General features: G+C 44.3%; 1 protein-coding gene across 1 annotated transcript in view; it reads right to left on the reverse strand.

Moving 5' to 3' along the window:
* Positions 1-20,897, reverse strand: part of POU6F1 (POU class 6 homeobox 1) — a 34,317-nt gene extending 13,420 nt beyond the window's left edge. The window contains exons 1-10 of the mRNA XM_072654702.1: positions 20,432-20,897; positions 15,790-15,888; positions 9,360-9,555; positions 6,602-6,723; positions 4,964-5,189; positions 4,120-4,364; positions 3,388-3,516; positions 2,857-3,057; positions 1,406-1,547; positions 648-816 (exon numbers count right to left, since the gene is read on the reverse strand). Coding sequence (XP_072510803.1) covers positions 648-816; positions 1,406-1,547; positions 2,857-3,057; positions 3,388-3,516; positions 4,120-4,364; positions 4,964-5,189; positions 6,602-6,723; positions 9,360-9,555; positions 15,790-15,837 — 1,478 coding nt within the window. The 5' untranslated portion in view covers positions 15,838-15,888; positions 20,432-20,897. The remainder of the gene's footprint in view (positions 1-647; positions 817-1,405; positions 1,548-2,856; positions 3,058-3,387; positions 3,517-4,119; positions 4,365-4,963; positions 5,190-6,601; positions 6,724-9,359; positions 9,556-15,789; positions 15,889-20,431) is intronic.
* Between the last annotated feature and the right edge of the window lie 582 nt (positions 20,898-21,479).

The following is a 21,479-nucleotide window of genomic DNA, read 5'->3' on the forward strand; positions in this document are numbered from 1 at the left end:
CTCTTTTCTTAGAACTCTTTGGAGTCTATTTATGAAGGATATAAGAAAAATCAGTCCCAGTGCTTTATCACCACACTTTGCACAGGGATGCTATATTCCCCTGCCTCAGCTCCTAGTCTTCCTCCCCAAGGGAAGTCAGCTCCTTGAACACAGTGACTTGCTCATGTAGCCCTCTAGGTCCCTAAGTATGGCCCTGAAATTCCATCAGCTTCCCCACCCCTGACCTAGGACTATGCTTTGAACATAGTTAACTCTTAAAAACTGATTTTGGGGTTGAATAGAGGAGATGGAAGCAAAAGTGAGGTAAGAGTATTGTGCAGGGCCATAATCAAGGGATGAGCTTTTGTGGCTAAGTATCTAAATACATATAGTGTCTTTTTTTCTTTGGGAGTCCCAAACTGAGAAGGAGCCTGACTCTCAATTCCTAGAGAATTCAGTTGTCTTGAGATGCCTTAAGAGGAATCCTAGCAGTAGAGTTCTCTACAGATTCAAGTACTACCCCAAGGACACCTTTCCTCATCTTGGAAAAGTCAGGTGTGAGGAGTACAGGGAAAAAGACAGGATGGATGGGTATCTATGACTTCTGGTACAGACAGGGACTCCCATCAGCTCCCCCTACCCTGTTGAAGACCCTAACTATAACTCACCGGCATATTGCTGACTGGCTATAGGCAGGTCCTTCTGTGGCAGTCAAAGCCTGGCCCACCTGAGTCTGGGTGAGTCCCAGGGAGAGCCGCCGGATCTTAAAGTTCTTAGCAAACTCCCGGATCTCTTCTAAGTTTATCCCATCTTCGTCCAGACTTGGGGCTTGGGGCTCTAAGCCAGAGGGAGGAACCACAGGTGGGATGTGTAAAAGGAAAACTATCAGAGGCAGCAGCAGCAAGAGATCACAGTATTTGGAAAAAGGCTTGTGCAGTCCTTCAGACCCCAGTGACCCTAACTCTAAACTCAGGCTGGGAGAAGGGGGAGGGGTATTCATAATCAGCCAAGCTAACCATCCTGGAGTCAGGGGGGCAGTTTCATGTGCTTCTGCCTCTGACCATGGACCCTCCCCCATTCTCTTTAGGGCTAGTTCTATATTTCCCCTTCTCTAAGCAGCTCACCGAAGATACCACATTCCTCAAATACTGGGTGAGAGATTCAACAGGGAAGGGCAAGGCAACTAGCCTCCACCATTATGCCCAGAATCTAGACTAATAGGAATGGGAGAGAGGAAAGCCAATACCAGGAATTTGTCCTCTACCCTACCCACTCTCTCCCATCATCTAATCCATGGGTATTATCTACAGAAACAGTCAACGGGGCCCTTGAGGAGACCAGCCATTAAAGGAGAAATGAGTTCCTGATGTAAGTCCCTTGCTCTCCGATTCGTTCCCCATCCCCACCTGCAGCCAAATATACTTACTGGACACCAGCTGACTGACAGTAGGAGTCTCTGAACATGTAATAGGGATAGGAGCAGAAGCAGAAGGCTTGGCCACTGGGGCTGGGCTGGTGATGACCACAGCTGGCTGGGACACAGCTGGTGTGGGCTGGATGGGTTGAACCTAAGGAAATAGCAAAGCCACTTTCTGCTGGCCTCAGGGGGATGGTTCCCTCATCTCACAAGTCCTCGGGAAAGAACAGTATGAAATCCCTGTTTCCTGGAGCCCCTTTCTCTGTACTAACATTGAAACATGGCCCAACATAGCACTTACATGGAGTAAGAAGCTGCCAGAGGGCACATCAAACATGCTTCTTATTCTTTTTTTAATGTGTCAGAATTCTCCATTTTTAATGTAATTTATCAGTGAGTAAGAGAAATGCAGAGTAGTGGAGATTTTCATACTTTTTATTTGTGGAGATACTGCCTATTTTATAAAAGAATTCTATAAATCAACATGGGGTTGACTAGCAGTTAATGCTTCAATTTCTTATAACATGAATGAATTTTCTATATGACAACCAGTAAGAAAATGACATTTTTGTTTTGATATCCATAATTAATATGCCAAATCTTAGTGCACAGTACAGTACTTGGCACACAGGAGGTACTTAATAAATGGAAATTGACTGAAACCTATTTCTAGGGCTTCCCAGGGATGCCAGTTCACTCTAGGAAGAACCCTTAGTTCCAGTTCAGTCCTCCCTGATTAGCTGTGAAATAAATTAAACACCATTCCAGAAGCTCAGGAATTTAATACCTTTCAGACCCTGGATGACCTAGAATCAAACTGCATCTCCTGCTGCCATTTCAGGCTCAGACCAATCAAGTCTGCACACAGGAGTATGGACTCCAGAGGGAGGAACAGCATCCAAGGGGAATATAAGAGCTTGTTTCCTTGGATATTAACCTGTCTCCCTTTCAGGATTCTTTCAGGGAATATGTTCTGTAAGTATCAGAGTACTATACGTAGTAATCTATTACTATCATCATTATCACCATCAATGGTAACAACCACCACCAAGAATTTTTGGTCTTTCTAGCTTGACTCTAGGGACCAAAATTAGAACCTATTTGGGACACTGACCTCCTTCACTCCAGGGGTTGCTCTAGCATTGTGAGTCTATGACTCGATGGCTCATAAAATATTATCCTAATAGAGATTGTGTTCAGCCATCATAGCCAGTCTATCAACTATGTTCAATTTATCCCATCATGTTTGAACATAGCTGTTTTCATGTTGTTTCCCTCATTAAACAGAGAGATCCTTGAGGGCAGGGACTGTCTGTCTTTTGCCTTTTTCTGTATTTTTCTTGCTTGGCACAGTGCCTGGCATATATGAGGCATTTAAATGCTTATTGACTAACTAGCAAATACTCTTCCTTGCCCTCCCAGCCCAGGCTGAACCCCAGAGAACACTCCAGTTTCCTTACCTCACTCTTAATAGATAACTCTGGGGTACTGGGCTTCCGGACAGCTGCAGCAGGAAGAGGGCTGCTGGCCAGTGTAGCAATCACTTGGCCCTGGGCATTCAGTAGTAGCTGGGGGGTCACAGCCTGGACCTGCAGATTCTGTGCTGGAGCTGGGGCTGCTATACTGGCTGAGTTCACCACCCATGGAAGAGTTCCAATGACCTGAAAGGGGCAAAGGAAAGTAGACTTGTGGTTAAAGAGAGACATCAAATCTTGTCATTTTCTGCAACTCCAGATGCAAATATGGACAGACAATGGGTTATGCCTTGTGAGGCCCTTAGTTTCCTCATCTACAAAATGAAGGGGTCTAACTGGAAGATTTCTAAGGTTCCTTCTAGCTCTGATGTTCAATGGCTCCCCTTAGTATTCCTTCCATCTCCATTTTATTCAGAGAATTTTTCTGGATCCCCTTTGCCTTTGACATTCAATTCTAATGCCACCTCCCACGCCCTTTCCATGGATCAACCTGTGAGTCTGGACTCATCCACTTGCCTGCCCTTGTGCGTTGGTCAAGATCTGACTCGTGATCCCAGGCACACTGGGAATGGCATTGGCGATCACTGGGGTGGTGGTCAGTGAGCCCAGGATCTGGGTCTGTCCCCCAAGAGAGGCAGCACTGATCTGCAGGAGGAGGAAACAACTAAGATAAGAACCCAAATTATATGGATAGGGGACTAAAGACCTGAAGGAAGAGGGAACAGGGGAGAAATTAGAGGAGCTATGCAGAATGTGACCTTTATTAATCTGGCCACAGACTCAGGGCTAAGTGTTTAGACTCAGCTGGTAGGCAGGAAGCAGGATGTAAAGGACAGAAGGTAGCAACTAATATTCTCTTGGCCTGATGGCAAGATCTAACTGGTCTCATTACCCAGGCATGAGACTCGTAGGTATTGGCTTTAATATGAATCCTGCCTTTATCCTATCCTAGACTCATCTCACAGGACATCTTCAATTTTCAAAAGTCCCATTCTGATCACTCAACCCACTTGGAGAATTCACCTTGTCTTCTGGGCAGAATTCAGTTGTCTCTGGGATGAGTTAGTAGCACTTCTAAGAGAGAGCCAGTTTCTGGGTGATGCTGGGTATGTTTTGGAATGACATGGCTCAAAGTCCCTGACTGGGGGAGGTAGAAAGGGATTTCCCTTCCCCTTTAGGGACAACCGTTTGCCTAAGCCTCAAGATTGGACCAGACCCCATTAGCAGAGGGTTTGGGAGGTAGCTTACGATTCCTGGGTTAAATGCGAAGCCTGTAGGTTGGACTGTGATCTGCGTAGGAGTGTCTGCTGGCTTGGGGGCAGGGGTGGCAGCAGGCTGTGGCAGGATGGCAGGTGGGGTCTGCAGCAGTGGTTGGGCCTGGAACAGCGTCTGGGACTGGGCGGTGGAAGGCCGGGACTGGACAGGTGGGGAAACCTGCAGGGGCGGTGCAGGTTGCACAGGAGCTGGTAGAGCAGTGTTCAGGACAGCAGCCGCTAAGGAGCAAGGCAGAGACAGGGGCGCTGAAATGTCTTGCTGTACTCTGCACTGGTTCCATTCCCACAGGCACTGGTACAGACAGGGCAGCAGGCAGGCAGAAGGAAAGGGGGACCAGAGGGGAATGGGAGACAAAGCCCAGTAGAGAGACATGAAGGGCAGTTGCCCTGCTCTCTCTCCTTGGAGGCAAGGGGTCACATGCCAACATCTCTCACCCATCTGCCAGAACCACCCCCTCCCATCAGGTTGAGACACTTGTAGGTTTTAAAACCAGGTCTTGACTTTTCTTCAGGTCCTTCTGAGGATGCTGGTCACTTGGTGACCTCTTAGAGTCTGACAAGGACAAGGGAACAGTCACAGACAACTGTGGTTGTGGCCCAGAGGCCTCTTTGGCCCCTGCATGATGCTGCAGCCCCAATCTTGTGATGTGCAGAGGCCTCCATGGCTGAGTTTCTGGGCTGTATGCTTGTTTCTAGGATTTTCTTCCCAAGGATAGGCTTCTGGTTCTGAGCTTGGCATGGAGGATGCACAGGAGGGGAGGACGAAGTGGGGCAGAGGGAGAGTGGCCTCGGTGTTGTCCTGGGGGTGGTGCCATTACCTTGCAAACCAGCTAAAGGCGGTTTGAAAATCCCCCCCGTGGGAGAAGCAGCGGTCAGTCCTGGGAGGGCAGCCACGGTTGCTGTAGGAATTGTCCACACGGCCAGCCCCTGCTGACCAGCCACTTGACCTGCAATACTGATGGGGATAAGAAGAGGTTGAGTAACAGCTCCTGCTGGAACCATTACTCCTGTCAGAACTGTTGCTAAGTTTTCCTGAGTCAAGACCTGCAAAAGCAAACGAGATTTCAAAAAGAAAAGAGAAAAAAATCAACGTTGACAGCCAAGAGCACCAGGCCTGCCAGACCTGGGGGAGAATAAACAATGCATTTGAGGGGCAGGGGGGAAGAGGAAGGGGAAGAATAAACAATGAATTTGGGGGACAAGGGAAAAAGGGGGTCAAATGGGTTAAGGGAAGAGCTAAGGCTTTCAAGATCAACCGTACCCTTGATTTTAGCTGAGGGGAGTGGGGCTTTGACAGACCAGAACCTTCCCCTTCCCCACTCCCAATTGGAAAGGAAGACAGAGAAGGGTCGCAAAGGGATAGTACCCCAATCTCAGACCCTGACCAAACCCTAGGGCAATAGCTTCAAGATGTGGGAAAAGAGGCATGGCTCTAGTAAGGCCAGCTCAAAGGGATAGATCTGGACACAGGCTCCCCTCTTCTACAGTGATCAAGGATCTGCTGGACTTCCCAAACTTATCTGATCTGGGCTTCTTGGCTTGGGGGCTCTTCAAAATATCCCAAAAGAGCAGGGCTTGAAAGGGTGCAGTGTGGCCAAGGCCATATAAAAATCTAAGAGAAGCCTTAGGGTTAAAGAGAATGCCTATATTGAGTTAATTGGGCTCTGAGGCCAGGTTTTTAGCCTGGGACCCATGAACTTAAATTTTTTTCCATATAATTGTTATTCTTTGTAATGCTATATATATTAATGCACTTAAAAATATTCTTTTGAGAAGGGGTCCTTAGGCTTCATCAGACTACCAAAGGGGACCAGGATTCACTATTTTAAGAATCCCTGATCTAGTGTGCCTTTGTAAGTGATCAAAGGCCCCAAACGGACTTTAGTTCACTCACAGAGTCAGATTCTGGTCATGTCTAAGCCAGGATCTAAGTGGGATTGCTTTGGTTATTGTGTTAGCTATTTGAGGTCCCAATGAGATCCAATAGGTTCCTACTCAGTATATAATTTAGGTTCTCAGTGAACTATCAAACACCCTAGTAATCTAAAGAAAGAATGCAACTTTCAAAAGACTGCTTTTTCCAAGGGACTGACTCATGGGCGGAGTGGGATAGAGGAAAATCTGGTCCAATGTATGGTTTTCAATGGCAAATTCAGGACCAGTCTCCCTAGTATGCTGGTATCTATGACAGAGAGACTGAGGTCGTAGGCACTGTATTAGGTTGGGCCAAAGACCAGGACAGAGAAAAGTGTGTGAGTATTATGTCTGTGTTGGAGTGGGAGAGGTGGGGGAGGAAGGGTAAGGAGACTTGTTTTCAGGGGTTACTCCCTCCCCAAACCCATAGCCCATTCCAAGGCAAGGCTAGCAAAACGACTTCTTTCCAATAACTATTTTCCTCCCTTTTATGCTAGCTTTCCCCTCTCTGCCCAATCTGCAGATCCCTATTTGGTTCTTACCTGGGGAGTAGCTTGTACAGTCAGAGGTGTTAGGGTCTGTGGTGCTGTAGGCTGGTTAGGGACTTGGTTAAAGGTGGCAGCAGTGGGCACAGGGCTGGGTGTGATCCCGGTCAGCGATTTCACTTTACATGGAAACAAGAGAGACAAGGGAATGGGAGTGAGTCAGAAAGAGGTAGTCAATACAAACTCACAGCCGGAAGTGATACTCCCTTCTCCCCCAGTGACTGACTACATAACCCTAGGATTAATTGTTGCCCACTGCTTGTGACTAATTTCTCTAGATAAACAATGGAGTGTGGATGGATTAGGAGAGAAGGGTTCGCCAACTACCCCTGGCAAAGAAAATGAAAATTGCTGGGGAGCCATTTGCCTATGGTAAATACAATAAGTTAAAGTCAGACTCCTCCCTCCCCCCAGCTAAATAAAGTACAGGGGAGGAGTCAGTCTCTCTCTTAATCCATTGGCATCCACAGTTTAGGATCCTAGTATCTCAGAAATTAAGGAACGGAGATTGACCCTCTTATACTTGCAGGGCACAATAACCTGCTTTACTGTGCTATAGATCATCTTCTGATGAACCACAAGAAAACTGGGTGTAGGCTGTTATTATTATCTATAACTTTGCAAATATATTTATAAGGATTTGTATATTCCCTTCAATGGCCAAGCTCCAAGTTTTTAAAGGAAAAGAGAACAAATGAATGGTTATAACTGACAGAAAAAAAGAAGCTAAAAGTCAATATTCTGGGTCCTTTAAAGAGAGAGAATGGAAGGAGGGGTAAGGACTTAAGAAGGGGAAAGGGGGGGGCTTCCCTAAAGTACTCTGGAAACCTGATAACAGGGTCACTATTTAGTTTTGAGACAAAGGGATCTAAAGAATAAAATCTGGTCACTTTATACCTAAAAAACTTTTTTCACAGGGGTATGCCAATGGTAGTTGGTATGGTTGGGGGAGGAGAGAAAGAAAAAGGACTGACCATTTGACACAGTCTGAAAGGTGGCACTGGTTTTCCCCCTACTGTGGGCTGACATGCCTTAAAATCTCTATTAGGATTGGAAAAGATGGTGAATATCGCTCTTCTCTTTCCACTGGGATACTTTTTTAAGCCAAGATGCTTTCACTCAGTCATTGTTAGGCCTGACCATCTCATGAACTCTCCCTACTACCAAGTCATTGAATGATTAGTCTGTCTGGTTTTCTAAAGGATGTACTATTAGAGCTTTGCTTTAAGCAAGAGTTCTTATTTACCTTCCTAGTCTACCCAGGGGTTTGAGAGTCACCTGGTAGAAAACCTCTTTGCACCACAGATCCAGAAGAATGCTCAACAGGTACAAATTATGAGTGGATGACAACCTGTGATATCTGATTTGTACAATTTTTTTCTCACTAGCTCAACGATGCTAAAATTTCTTTAGCAGGGGACAAAGTCTTGCAATCTATAATGATGAATAATGCTTCAAAGGAAAATGATCCTGTAAAAGATAAGATTGAATCAAATTCAAGTCAATCCTTAAAATGACATATTGATCCGCTTCCTTGGAGCAGGTTTGGATGATACGTAAAAGGATAGTGGATAACAATGGAATGGACATCATTCACTGATTCTCATTCCCAAATTCAGCAAGAGGAGGAGAAAGGGAGGGAGGGTTGATGTGGGGAGGAGCAAAGGAAGGGAAAATCACAAAAATGTTTCAATATTGTTTTGCACATAGTTTTGTATCTAGGCAAATGCTTGGTTAAAATGTTGCTGTTGCTTCTTGGAGGAGATGTGTCTTTTCTAGCCTCTGTTCATTTTCCCTTGCCCGTTTGCAGATCCCTAGCATCAGAGGCAGTGATGGTGGAGGGGCCTTCAAGCTGATGAATGCTTCTAATAGTAGATAAATTCGAAATAGACATAGGGGAGAGCATATGCATCATAGTTCTAGGGGTATCTTGTGCAGATAGGAGGCAGATTGTTGTGGAACTAGAAAGGGTGGTGAGCTCTTTTAGAAGGGGCAGTGAGAGTTAACTTGGCAGTTATAAACATCTTGTACTTGGGTAGCCAAGGTCATAGATTTGAACCCCACATAGGTCAGTTAGCTTTTCTTTCTATTCTGTGGTCTCCCTAACTTTGTTCCATGTACCTATAAGCATCTACAGTCTCACAAATGTGTACCATTAGTCACAAAAGGAGCTAGGTGAGGGAATATGGCTATAACATCACAAATTCTGGCCTACTATGAGGGAAGAAAGGGGAGATAAATTATATATTCCAAGGAGTCACCTAGACTGAGAAGTATTTTCAGACTAAGTCAAGATCATAAAGCCTGGGATTTCTGTCCAGTGTCCTCTACCTATTTTGTTTTCTATCTCCTCCATATTATAAGTGATTACATATTTGAGGGAGACAGATTTCATGGTGTTCCCATGATGATGAGAAGATGAGCTTTATGATCTAGCTTAGCCTTTTACTTCCCACAGGATTTACTTAGACACAAAATGGAAAACCTGCTCCTTTCCTCTTACCTTACCCTAATTCATACTTGCCCAGTTGTGGGGTGGGCAGGAACGCAAACCATTTTCTGTAGATAAGGAGTTTGCCATGTACCTGATAACCAGCAAGAAAGCCAAACTGTGGTCAGAAAATAATAATATGTAAGTGGTCCACAAGATTCTGATGTGAACTGGGGCCCAGAAAATATTTATCCCTGAGGCAATGTGACATAGGAGATAGGGAGGAAGTCAAGGAGCAATGGGATGGGAAGGATGGCTTTATACCAGTTGCCTCTGCAGAGGGGTCTGGATTTTCTGGTCCTGTTTCTTGGGTGGACTTGTCTGCCTCAGTGGGGCCACCACCCTGGGAGGTGTCAGCCACCATGGTCTCCAGGCCTTTGCTTTCATCTTCGGCTGGGAGCTGGGCATCCACTCCAACTTCCAGTACTCGGATTGTCTCATGACCAGACATCACGATGACCTGCAAGAACAGGGTGGGGACAGTTGACAGGGGAGATAGAGGGAGCTGTAGTCCCTGGAGTCTAAAGCTCCATCCTTGGAGGGGGGGGGCAGGAAGGAGAGAGGGAAATCAGGACTTAAGAATGAAAGTCTTATGCCCAAGTGATTTGTATGTGGGCAGAAACCCTAGCGCAATTTCCTCAAGATATAATCCCAAAGATGTTGCCTCCTCATCCTGTTACATGGCAGGTTAACTTTTAGTGAGCGGATCTAACAAATTCCCACTTTGCCTAGCTGTTAAGTTTAAATATTTGCTAGTACAGTAGAATGGGCTGCTTTGGAAGATAGTAAATTTCCAGGTCACTGGATATCTTCAAGCGAGAGATGAATGATCATTTATCAGAGATTTTGTTATGAGTGATTTATGCTTGGGTAGAATTTGTACTTATTAACCTATGAGGTCCTTTTCACCTGAGAGCATTGATTTCTACAATTCTTTTTTTTTCTTAGCTTTTATTTAGTATTTGTTTTTCCCCAGTTATATGTAAAACCAATTTTTAACATTCATTTTTAAAACTCTGGATTCTAAATTCTCCCCCTCCCTTCCCCACCTCCCCATTGAGAAGGCAAGCAATTTGATATGTTATACATGTATAGTCATGCAAAAATGTCCATAATAGTCATGTTGTGAAAGAAAATCTAGACCAAAAAAACTCTCAAGAAAAATAAAGTTAAAAAAAGTGCTTCAGTCTGTATCCAGACATCATCAATTCTTCCTCTGGGGATCAATAACATTTTTCAGCATATGTCCTTCAGAGTTGTCTTGGATCATTATATTGCTGAGAATCGCTAAGTCATTCATGGTTGATCATCTTACAATATTGCTGTTACTTTGCACACAGTACATTTCACTTTGCATCAGCCCATGCAAGTCTTTCCAGGTTTTTCTGAGAACATCCTACTCATCATTTCTTATAGTACAACAGTATTCCCTCATAATCACATTACCACAACTTGTTCAGCCATTCCCCAATCGATGGGCTTCCCTCAACTTCTAATTCTTTATCCTCAGAAAAGAGCTGCTATAAATATTTTTGTACATATAGATCCTTTCCTTTTTTTGCTTTTATCTCTTTTGGAATATGGACCTATTAGTGGTATTCCTAGGTCAAAAGGCATGCATGATTTTATAGCCCTTTGATCATAGTTCCAAATTGCTCTACAAAATGGTTGAATCAGTTCACAACTCCACCACCAGTGTAGTAAAGTCTCATTTTTCCCACATGCCCTCCAACAGTTTTCATTTATCTTTTCTGTACTATTATCCAATCTAATAGGTATGAAGTAGTACCTCAGAATTGTTTTAATTTGCATTTCTCCAATCGACAGTGAGTTAGAGTATTTTTTCATATGACTATAGATAGCTTTGATTACTTCATCTGAAAAGTGACCATATCTTTTTATCAATTGGAGAATGGCTCTTATTTTTATAAATTTGACCCAGTTCTCTATATGTTTGAGAAATGAGACCTTTAACAGAGAAACTTGCTTCAAAGATTTTTTTCATGGTTACTAGTGCTAACTATATTTCCCTCCATCCTATTTCCCGCCCCTCCCTATTTATTCTATTCTTTCTCTCTTCACCCTGTCCCTCCTCTAAAGTGTTTTGCTTCTGACTACCCTTGCCCCAATATGCCCTCCCTTCTATTGCCACCTCTGAAAAGATCCCCTTCCCTTCCTACTTTCCTGTAGGGTAAAATAGATTTCTATACCTAATTGAGTGTGTATGTTATTTCCACTTTGAGCCAATTCTGATGAGAGTAAGGTTCACTCACTCTCCCTCACCTCCCTCCCTTCCTCTCTACTATAAAAGCTTTGATTTCTACTATCCTAAAATGTCCAGTTACTCCCTGTCTTGGATTTAGAAAGTGTAAGAAGTTCAGAGTCCACTGCTGGCACAAGAGGAAATGTCCCATTTCTAACATTGCATGAATATCTCCAGAGGTAGGGCAGACCTGTAAAGGCCCCTAGCACAGAATTCATTTGCACAAGCTGGGTCAGGGAATTCCCCTAGTTTCCAAAAAGAAATTTCCCTAAAGACAAAGAATTGTTTTTCCAAAGAATGAATGAAAAAAGCATTTAACTGCTTATGATGTGTCACTGCAAATTTGGGGAGGAGGGACAGATTTCATGGTGTTCCATGACTTCTAAGGTGAGTCTGGTAATCTGTGTGCCAAGTACATAGTAAGCATTTGGGATGCATCTAGAAAAAATCAAGACAGTCCCTGCTCACAAAGACTTATATCCTAATTGAGAGAAATAACACATATAGGAGGGTTCAGTTGAAGGGCTGATGGAAAGGCCTGGTGGTCCTTAGAGTGCAGTAATAGGGATGATGATAAGGCTCAGGAATCCTTAGTGGGTGTTGGTAGGTCAGATAGCAACATCTGGAGGTCTAGAGAGTGTGAGGTGGTAAGGCCTGGAGGTCCTCCATCTTACTAGAAGAATTATAGCTGCCATCTAAGCAGTGTGAATGGCTATGTCCATCCTGTAGCTGGGAGCAGAGAGTTGAGGGACCTACAAAGTTCTTTTTCTTTTTAACAGATTCTTGGATGAAGAGATAAATTCAGAGTTTTCTTGCAATTCATATGCTTGAAACATGGTTCCAAAACTGCTCACAAAGTCCTTGAGTCTGTTAGCATAGCTCAGATAGCAACCCCATCATTTCACAGAATCTTAGAGATCTTAAAGTCATCCAATCCAAACCACACCTGAAATGAATTCATTCCCAATAAGTGATATCCAATAAGGTTTGTCTTTATGGACCTCTCAAGGCAACCCATTTGATATCGGTACAGCTCTATCTATAAGGAATTTTTTTCCTTGACAGTAAGCCTAAATTTTCATTCTTATAACTTTTTCCTGGCATTGATCTCTAGGGCCAGTCCCAATAAATCTGATCATTCTTCCAAAGGACACATAGCCCTTCAAATAGCTGAAGGCTGCTCTCATGCTATCCTTGAGTCTTCACTTCTCTCAACTAAATTTCAGTTTCTTCAAACAAATTTCATATGACATGGGATTGGGTCCCTTCCACATCTTGATTTTCTCCAGCTTATCAATGCTCTTAAATTGTGTGCCCCAAAATCAATACAATAATCTGAATGAGATCTGACAAGAGACCTATGAAACTTTAATCTCTTTATTCCTGGAAGCAAAGTCACTGTCTTCTAATGGAAACCAAAATGGCATTAGATATTTTTTGGCTGCTGTATCACAAAGCTGCCTCATATTGGTGTGCAGTTCACAAATCACTCAACACTATTTTGACTGAGTCCACTACAATTATTTTTTTTACTCAACCTCAACTGGGCCCCCACTGCTGCTAAACAATCCTTCTATGACTGCCTTTATCATATCACAGTGGCTCATCCAAACTTTTTCATCTCTACTCAAACCCCCTACTCTCTTACCTGAGAACCCTGATTCCTATTTTATAGAAAAAATTTGATGCTATTTCCTATGAATTCCTTCTTTTCTCCTCTTCCTCATCTCTTATCACTCAAGTGCTCTCTGCCACTCTGTCTACCTTCACCCTCGTCTCACATGATAAAGTAACTTTACTCCTTACCAAGGGTAACTCCTCCACTTTTTCAAGTGATCTCATTCCATCCCATCCCCTCCAACAGATTGTTCCCTCTGCCATTCCCACCCTACCACTTACTTTCAATCTCTCCTAGCTCATTCCCTACTGCCTATAAATATGCCCATGTCTCCAACATCCTGAAAAGAAACCCTTCACTGATCCTTCCATTTCCACTAACAATCATTCTATATCTTTTCTGCCCTTTTTAGCGAAATTCCTTGAAAAGGCTGTCTGCAACAAGTGCCTCCATTTTTTCCCCACTCTCTTCTTCACCCCTTACAATCCAGCTTCTGACCCTATCATTCCACTGGAATTGCTCTCTCTAAAGTTACCAGTGATCTCTTAAGAAAAGGTCCCAAACTCTCTGCTGACATGCAGTCTCACATCTTCAACTGCCTTTCAGACAACTTGAACTAGATGTTCAATAGATACCTTAAAGGAAACATGTCCATACAGATCTCTTTATCTTTCTCCCTAAACCCATCCCCACCCTCCTCCTTCCATCCCTATTACTGTAGAGGACAATACCATCCTCCTAGTCTCTCAGGCTCACAACCTAGGAGTCATCCTTGACTCCTTGACTCCTTACTATCCCTTACCCCTCTCCTCCATCCCCCATCCAATCTGTTGCCAAGACCTTTAGACTCTACCTTTGCAACATCTCTCCAATACTTTCTCTCCTCTGACATTACCACAACTCTAGCTCAGGTCCTCATCACCTCATGCCCAGAATACTGCAATAGCATGTTGGTGGGCTTGCCTGCCTCACATTTCATCTCATGCCAATCCATCTGCCATTAATATATCAAAGAGATTTTCCTAAAGCACAGGTCTCATATCACACAGCTACTCAATAAACTCCAGTGGCTCCCTATCACTTGTAGGATCAAATACAAAATGCTCTGTTTGGCATTCAAAACCCTTCATAACCTAGCCCTTTCCTACCTTTCCAGTGTTCTTATACCTTATTCCCTTCTACAGACTCTTCAGTCCAGTGACATGAGTCTCCTTGCTGTTCCACCAGCAAGACACTCTATCTCTCAGCTCCAGGCATTTTCTCTGACTGTCTGCCATGCCTGGAATACTCTGCCTCCTCAACTCCACCTACTGATTTCCTTGGCTTCCTTCACATCCCAAATAAAGTCCCATCTTCTACAAAAACCCCTTCCTAACCTTGCTTAATGCTACTGTTATTCCTCTGTTAACGATTTCCTATTTATCTTGTTTACAGTTTATTTGCATATGTTTGCATGTTGTTTCCTTCATTAGATTGTGAGCTCCTTGAGGGTAGGGACTGTCTTTTGCTCTTTTTTTTGTATCCCCAGTGTTTAGCACAGTGCCTAACACATAGGAGACACTTATTAAATGTTTATTGATTGATTAACTGATTGGTTGAGGCCAGCAAATCTGTATATCCTTGCCATATTCTTGCCCGGGGAAACTCTCAGGCTCCCACTCTCACGGTATGGTCACAAATACCCTGGAATCTGTGGCAGAACTGAATTATTCTACCCCAGCACTTAGCATGGTGCCTGAGAGCACTTTCTCCAAGCCTGTGCACATTGAAAAAATTATTCAAACTGAGTCAAGGAAGACCTAGAAGGGACACTTGAACATTTTGAAAGCCATTGGCCAGCCATTCCTGCCCCGCACATCAGTCATTCCTGGAGCCATGCTGACCAAACATTTAGCCACCACCTTGTCTCTGTGATCTGGGCACCTAAAAGCTGGTTCTACCTATATGCTATGATGACAGAAAATACAAGTTTCCAGAGGAGTAGGGATTTAGAGGAATGATTCCCATTTCAAAAAGCTTATTCAGTCTCAACTTTCTAGGGTCTTCTTTCCCATTCCAAAAGTCGTGCTTTAAATCCTCAAACCTGGTCCTCCCTTGTAGGACTCCCTGCCCCTCCCCCTGCAAGGGTTAGGGCTTCCACAATTGGAAGCTATTCAGGATAACCAGGTGAAAAAGTCTCTAATTTAGCTCAGGAAGAAAGAGTGAGGAAAAAAGAGTGATGTTATCCACCAAAGCTTCTGGAGTTTGAGGTAAGCCTATGTCAGAGTTGGGCTCTGGATGGGCAGGATAGCTCAAAACCCTCTTTCCAATCCTCCTCTCAATTGAGAGGCAGTCTAGTCTAACGAAACAATCACAAGGATGTCCTACAAGTCTTGGTGAAGTTTTAAGCTATTAAAACTATTAAGACTTGAAAAAACTGGACTAAGATTTTTGGCACATTGTGTATTTACAAGTTAATTGTATAACCACAGGCAAATCTCTTAGCCTTTTTCAGTCCCAGGAGGCTCTTTAAAATGGAGATAATATTTATACAGGGCTGTTGTGTAGAGAATTTTATAAATCATAGAAATGAGTGCATTATTCTTGTATTTTTGTTTTTGTGTGCCTTACTCCTTTCCTTTCAGTACCTGGAAAAGAAGTAGCTTAGGGTAGTGGAAAGACTCAAATTATAATCTGAAATCCTTAAACTTCAAACCTTGATTTCCTCATTAAGAAAAAGGAAAAATACTTGCTACTTATCTCATTGGGCTGTTTGTGAAGAAAGTATTTCATGAAAATTAAAATGCTACAGAACTGTGAGCTATTTTTATTACCTGTTCGTTGACAGTCAGAGATGTGTCAGACCCTGCTCCAGGATCCATGGTCACTCGGAGGGGGTATGGTGGTGGGGCAAGCTCTCCAAGCAGAGCATCCTGCAAGGGGTGGGGAAAAGAACAAAGGGTGATAGTGTTGCAGTCATAAGACTGTGAGATGTTACTGAGACATGGTCCATAAAATGGAAAGGGGCCAATGAATGGGGAACTGGACCAATGAAGTGGATGATAATGAGAGAGAATCTGGCATTCTTTCAGTATACATGGAGGTAAAGGTCTCTTCAGATAATTGGAGTGCTAGAGAGAAGGAAGCTGGACAGTTTTCCAGCTCCTCATGGACCACATCTTCTCAGTGAAGATTCCATTATTCAGCATAAAAAATTGCAAATTTCCAGATCATAAAATACATCCACATTCATACGTTTAGATAAAACATATTTCTAAAGCCAAAGATATATTTTTATATAAGATATAAATATAAAATATATATTATATAATCTACTGGGTTTTTCATTTTTATGTTTGTGACATAACTCCACTTCATTGAGATAGAGAATCATGTGTTGACTATAAATTTAAAGCATGAGGCACAAAGGAGGACTCATATAGAACACACACACACACACACACACACATACTCAATCAGGCAGGAAAGTCTCTATCCTTGGCACTAACTCTTCTTCAAAATGCTCAGTCATTATTTTCAGACAACGTGACTTGATCTCCTTCCTGGGGAGCTAGAGTCTGAGGCCATGACAAATCCTTTGGGTCAGAGTTGACCAACACTAAGGAAGAACATTTAGGGAATAGAAGGAATCATGTGTTTGCTAAGTATTGACCTCAAACAGCAAAACTTCAGATCAGATAACATAAAAGCAAGCTATCCTCAAGGACTGGGATAAGCAGCATGAAATGTAACCTTAAATCAACTGATTGAGACAAATTCAGTTAGGAGAGATTGTGGGAAGACACAAGGCCATACTGGGAAGACAGACTGCAATGCCTGCAGACTGATGCTGGGGAGCCTACTAATTAGGTAGAGGGTGCTGGAAACTGGGATAAGCTGGGGCAAAACTTGCCTGGGGTACCACTAGTACACCCCTACTACCAGGAGAGGAAGAGCTGAGTAACTGATAGAATCATATTTTCACTTAGTGTTTTAAAATTGTTGAGTTCATGTCAGCATGGCAGCATCCTCTAAATTCTGTCGCCCATTCACATGACTTAGTTCAGTTCCGTGAGTAATTCACTTTCCCAAATGAGGGAGACCTACGAATCAGTTCTGTTCGCTGTGGTATCACTGGTAATTTTTATTCCTAGTTGGCATTGCACCTGACACTCAACATGCATGGTTTGAGGGGCTACCTCAGCATACATGTGCTCAAGGAAAGTAATCTACTTCTAAAATTAGAAAGTAAATTTGCAGCTAAAAAGTAAGTGATGTGATGCTAGAAAATTGCAGGGTGAGCTTTATTGTTTGGCTAAAAAGACTTAGAATTTCATAACTCTGGTAATAGGTAGCCAAAGAAATCTTTCAAAAAGAGGAACAACATAAACAAACCTGTGTACAAAGATGGTTAAAAACCATCCTACAGCATCTGACAGTTGTATGAAGGATGGACTGGAGGTCAGAAATTGGAGACAAGGACACTGGTTGGGTTATTTTAATAGCATGGGTGGATAGTAATGACCTCATGCTATCACGGTGGAAGTGAGACTAGAGATAAGGAGATCGACAGGAGAGAAATTTTGAAGATAAGAGCAATAGTACCTAATGACTGAATTTGGGAGGTAAAGGCAAGGGAAAGGTCAAAGGCAATCCCATGGATAGAATTGCAGGTTTTGGAGAAAGAAAGTTCTGTTTTGAACATGCTGAACTTGAGGCAGTGGTGAAATATATTTGGGAAGAAATGTCCTTTTGGTAGTAGAACATGTAGGTTTAGACACTGAGAGAGGCTGGAGTTGAAAATATCAATACATCTATTGTCAATTATATCTCCAGGATGTAGGATCATCTCCAGGATAGAGAATCAGGAACCCTTATACCTTGGTAATAAGCTCCTCATCTGCACAGCTTGAGACTTTCAGAAAAATTTTTCTTTGAAGCCAAAGGGGCTTCTGTTCTATATTTTAAAAAATACTTCAAGTCAAGGACTTGAAGGTGGTACACCCCTACTCTCACCCCCAGGTCCAGGATTTCCCTTTCCATCTGTGGAAAAATCAGGAATGAAGCTGAATAATGATTCTGGGACCTAAGAACCAGAACAGATAGAAAACCAGAAGGCTTCAAGTTTAAGTTATTTCTTTTTTAAAAAAACAATTAATTAATTTTTAGTTTTCAACATTTACTTCCATAAGATTTTGAGTTTTAAATTTTCTTCCCTTCTTTTCCCTCCCCTCTCCCCAAGATGGTATGAAATCTGATATTGGTTCTACTTATACATTCATATTAAACATATTTTCACATTAGTCACAATGTTTCCATGTGCACTCAGACTCCAAAGTTCTTTCCCTGGATGTGGATAACATTGTCCATCATGAGTCTTTGGAACTGTCTTAGATTCTTCCATTGCTGAGAAGAGCTAAAGTTTCAAACAACTTCAGATTTATCTTGTGCTTCAGAGTATCTTACTCAGGCCTCAAGCTCCCTGAATGTAAAATGGAAATAAGAACAGGAAGAGACTTTGCAGAGCTTACTGGAAAGAAGAACTGACCACGGTATAAGGAATTGCAGGCCTGATGACTAGAGAAATTTAATGAAGTGAAGGCTTAGTAACACTGGCATTCAACATTCTTTTTCACACCCTGACATTTGCCATCCAAAATGTTTCCAGGCAAACAATACTGTCCAAACTAATAAATGACTATATACATTTGTTCCTGGTTCTTCTCATCCCTGCCCTGCTCTACCTTGAACTGTGTTAGGAGAAGAGAGAAGAGAGAAGAGTGCAAAAGCATCACACCCCTTAATAGATTTCAGGTTATGCATGGTTATAGTCCTGGAAGCTACTTTCAACCCTTAGCTTTTCTGTGGTTTTCAGCCCCTCTCTTCAGGATTGGGGTCAGTTGAAAATGTTTCCAAGGAAATGAGTGGTGAGCTAAAAAAACTGCCCATGCCCACCACTCACTTACTTAGTTCCCTCCATATTCCATGTATGGCTATAGTCAGTGTCCACACTAACTGTACTATCCTAAGAGAGAGGGTAACTCAGATCCCATAAAATCATTCATGGCTACCTCTCAATTCTCCTTGGCATATTCCCAAGCTGCATATAACTTTTCAGTCTGTGCAGACCCGGGTACCACTTCTGTTTCACTATCCCTTTATCTCTCCATCTGCAATCCTTCAGTATATGGTCAATTCCAGGCGGCACAGGGGCTTGGCAAGTAGTTTTAGGGTCCTAGATAAAGGTCTCTTGTAATAAACATAAGCATTCCTCAGAGATACTTCATTGTATTGGTCATTGTTACACGGGGGGAAGGCAGGGAATTAATTAAATATTAAAGCAGAAATAAGAATATTGGCCCTTGAGTCTCAAAGAAATCAAGTTTTGGGTCAGGATTTCCTTCAAACTAGAATTTCCTACACTGTTGATCCCCTGACCTCTTAAATGTACTTGAACAAAGCCCCAAATAGACAGAATAAAGAAAGGCAGAGAGCTTTCTTTTCTTTCTTTTTTTTTCACACTGGTGACAATGGGAGGGATGGTTCTGGCAATATATATTTGGGACACGGAGTTAGGAAAAGTGGCTAGGGTTAATTCCCTGTATTCAGGCTTCTTTGTTCTCTGCTGCCCAGGTAAGACCCCTGACCCCGTCCACACTCGGAGACTGCTGTCGGTGTAACTGGGGTGTGCCACTTTGTGTTAAATTCTATTTGCTGTGGATCCAAAGTGGAGAGGGGGCCGAAGGAGACGCCTCCCTCGGGAATCCATTAGCTGTGGTGGAGGGTACATTAGCCCGTTTATTATGATTATTTATTAATAATCATTATTGTGATTAAATATTTATGAAATACTCGTGCCCTATTCAGTTTCAGTGATCCTCCTACTCCTCGACCCTTCCAGTTACTCCCGAGGTCCCTACCAACCCACCCCCCTTTTTCGTTTTTCTAGCTGCTCAGCCTGTGGAACCAGGAAGGAAACTGAGGCTCAGGTCACTGTGCGGGGGATTGATTGACCCTAGCCCTTAATGACCGCAGGCGTCCAGGTGTTCCGTCGGCTCCGGAGCTGTCCCGGAAAGGTGGGGGGCGCGAGACTTCCACTGCTGTTTCTACCCCAGCAGGGTTGGGGGATGGGGAGGGGAAGAAGGTGGAGGACCCAACCCCGATCTCTCTGCGGGGCGCTCTGCCACTCGCGTCCGACTTGGTCAAGGGGCTGGAGCGGGCGCGGCCCCCGGGGCTCAGGGCCCCCCAAGTCGGCGGGGAGCAAGGCGCTGTCCCAGCTCACTCCGTCGCCTGGTCCCTGAGCTACTCGTCGCCCGGGCCCTTGCCTTTTCTTCCCTCTCTCTCTCTCTCTTTATCATAAATATATAAATTATGCTAATTACGGGCATTGCATATTAACCAAACCCGAAACCTCCCCTGCCCAGCCCCCCTCCCCCCTTCTGCAAACCCCTCCCCGCCTCGGACCCCGCTACTCACCGGAGCCGGAGCTGCCGCCGCCTCGCCCCCAGTGCTCGGCGCCCCCCGATTAGGGATTCATCTCACAGCCCGGGCCTGGGGCCTGGGGGCCCGGGGGCCGGGGCCGCCAGCCGCCCGCAGACAAAGGAGCCAGCGCGGCCGGGCTCGCCTGGGCTCGGCTCGGCCGCGGAGCCGGCCCGGACCCGCCGCCCGCCCGCGCGCCCCTGGACCCCCGGCCCGCGCTGGGTGGGAGTGGGAGTACAAGTGAAAGTGGGGGAACTCCGAGGGCTGTCAAGGGCGGGGGGCGAGGGGGGGCGCGGCTGGGGAGCAGGGAGGGAAGGAAGGGGGACAGTCGGATAGATATTTTTCTTTTCTTTTTTTAAAAACCTTTCTCTCTCCCCCTTCCCCCCGCCCCCCCTCGCCTTTTTTCCCTCCTGCTACTTGGGAATTTTTTTAGCTGCTGCGTCATGAACATAATTTATGCAAAGAGCTTTGCCGCATGCTGTACCACTCCAGCTGGACGGCAGGGGGCGGTGGGATGGGTTGGGTCTTGGGAGGGGGAGAAGTTAGTTGGGGGTGTGGGGGTGGGTGGGAGTAAAAGCCTGGGATCCGACCTCTAGGCAAAGTGAGAGCATCCCCTCTCCTCCAAGTTAACCTTCCCCCCTCCCCGCTTTGGAGTTCTAAGTAGGGTCGCTTGATTCGCATTAGGAATGCGATTCTGGATGGCTTCTGGACTCAGCTAGACGGCCGCTTTCTTTCTAGTCTCGGTCCTACAAGTCTAGAGGAAGGAGCACCATCGCTGGGTTTGGGAAAAGGTGCGGGGGAGAGAGAATAAAGGTTGCGACACCCCCGATTTCCCGAAAACATTGACCAACTTCCCTGCCCAATGAGATCAAGGTCACCTTTTTCCTTCCCTCTCCAGTCAAGGGGGCCTTTCAATCAAAGGTCCTGCCAGGGACGTTAGGGAAAATGCCCATAACATGCTTGACTCAGCAGGTTATTCTCTGGATCTGCAACCTCGCTGCCCCTACCCGAATGTTACTGTCAGTCAGCCACCGAGCCACACTGG

Source organism: Notamacropus eugenii, chromosome 3, assembly GCF_028372415.1.
Source record: "Notamacropus eugenii isolate mMacEug1 chromosome 3, mMacEug1.pri_v2, whole genome shotgun sequence".
In the NCBI taxonomy this organism is placed as follows: Eukaryota; Metazoa; Chordata; class Mammalia; order Diprotodontia; family Macropodidae; genus Notamacropus; species Notamacropus eugenii.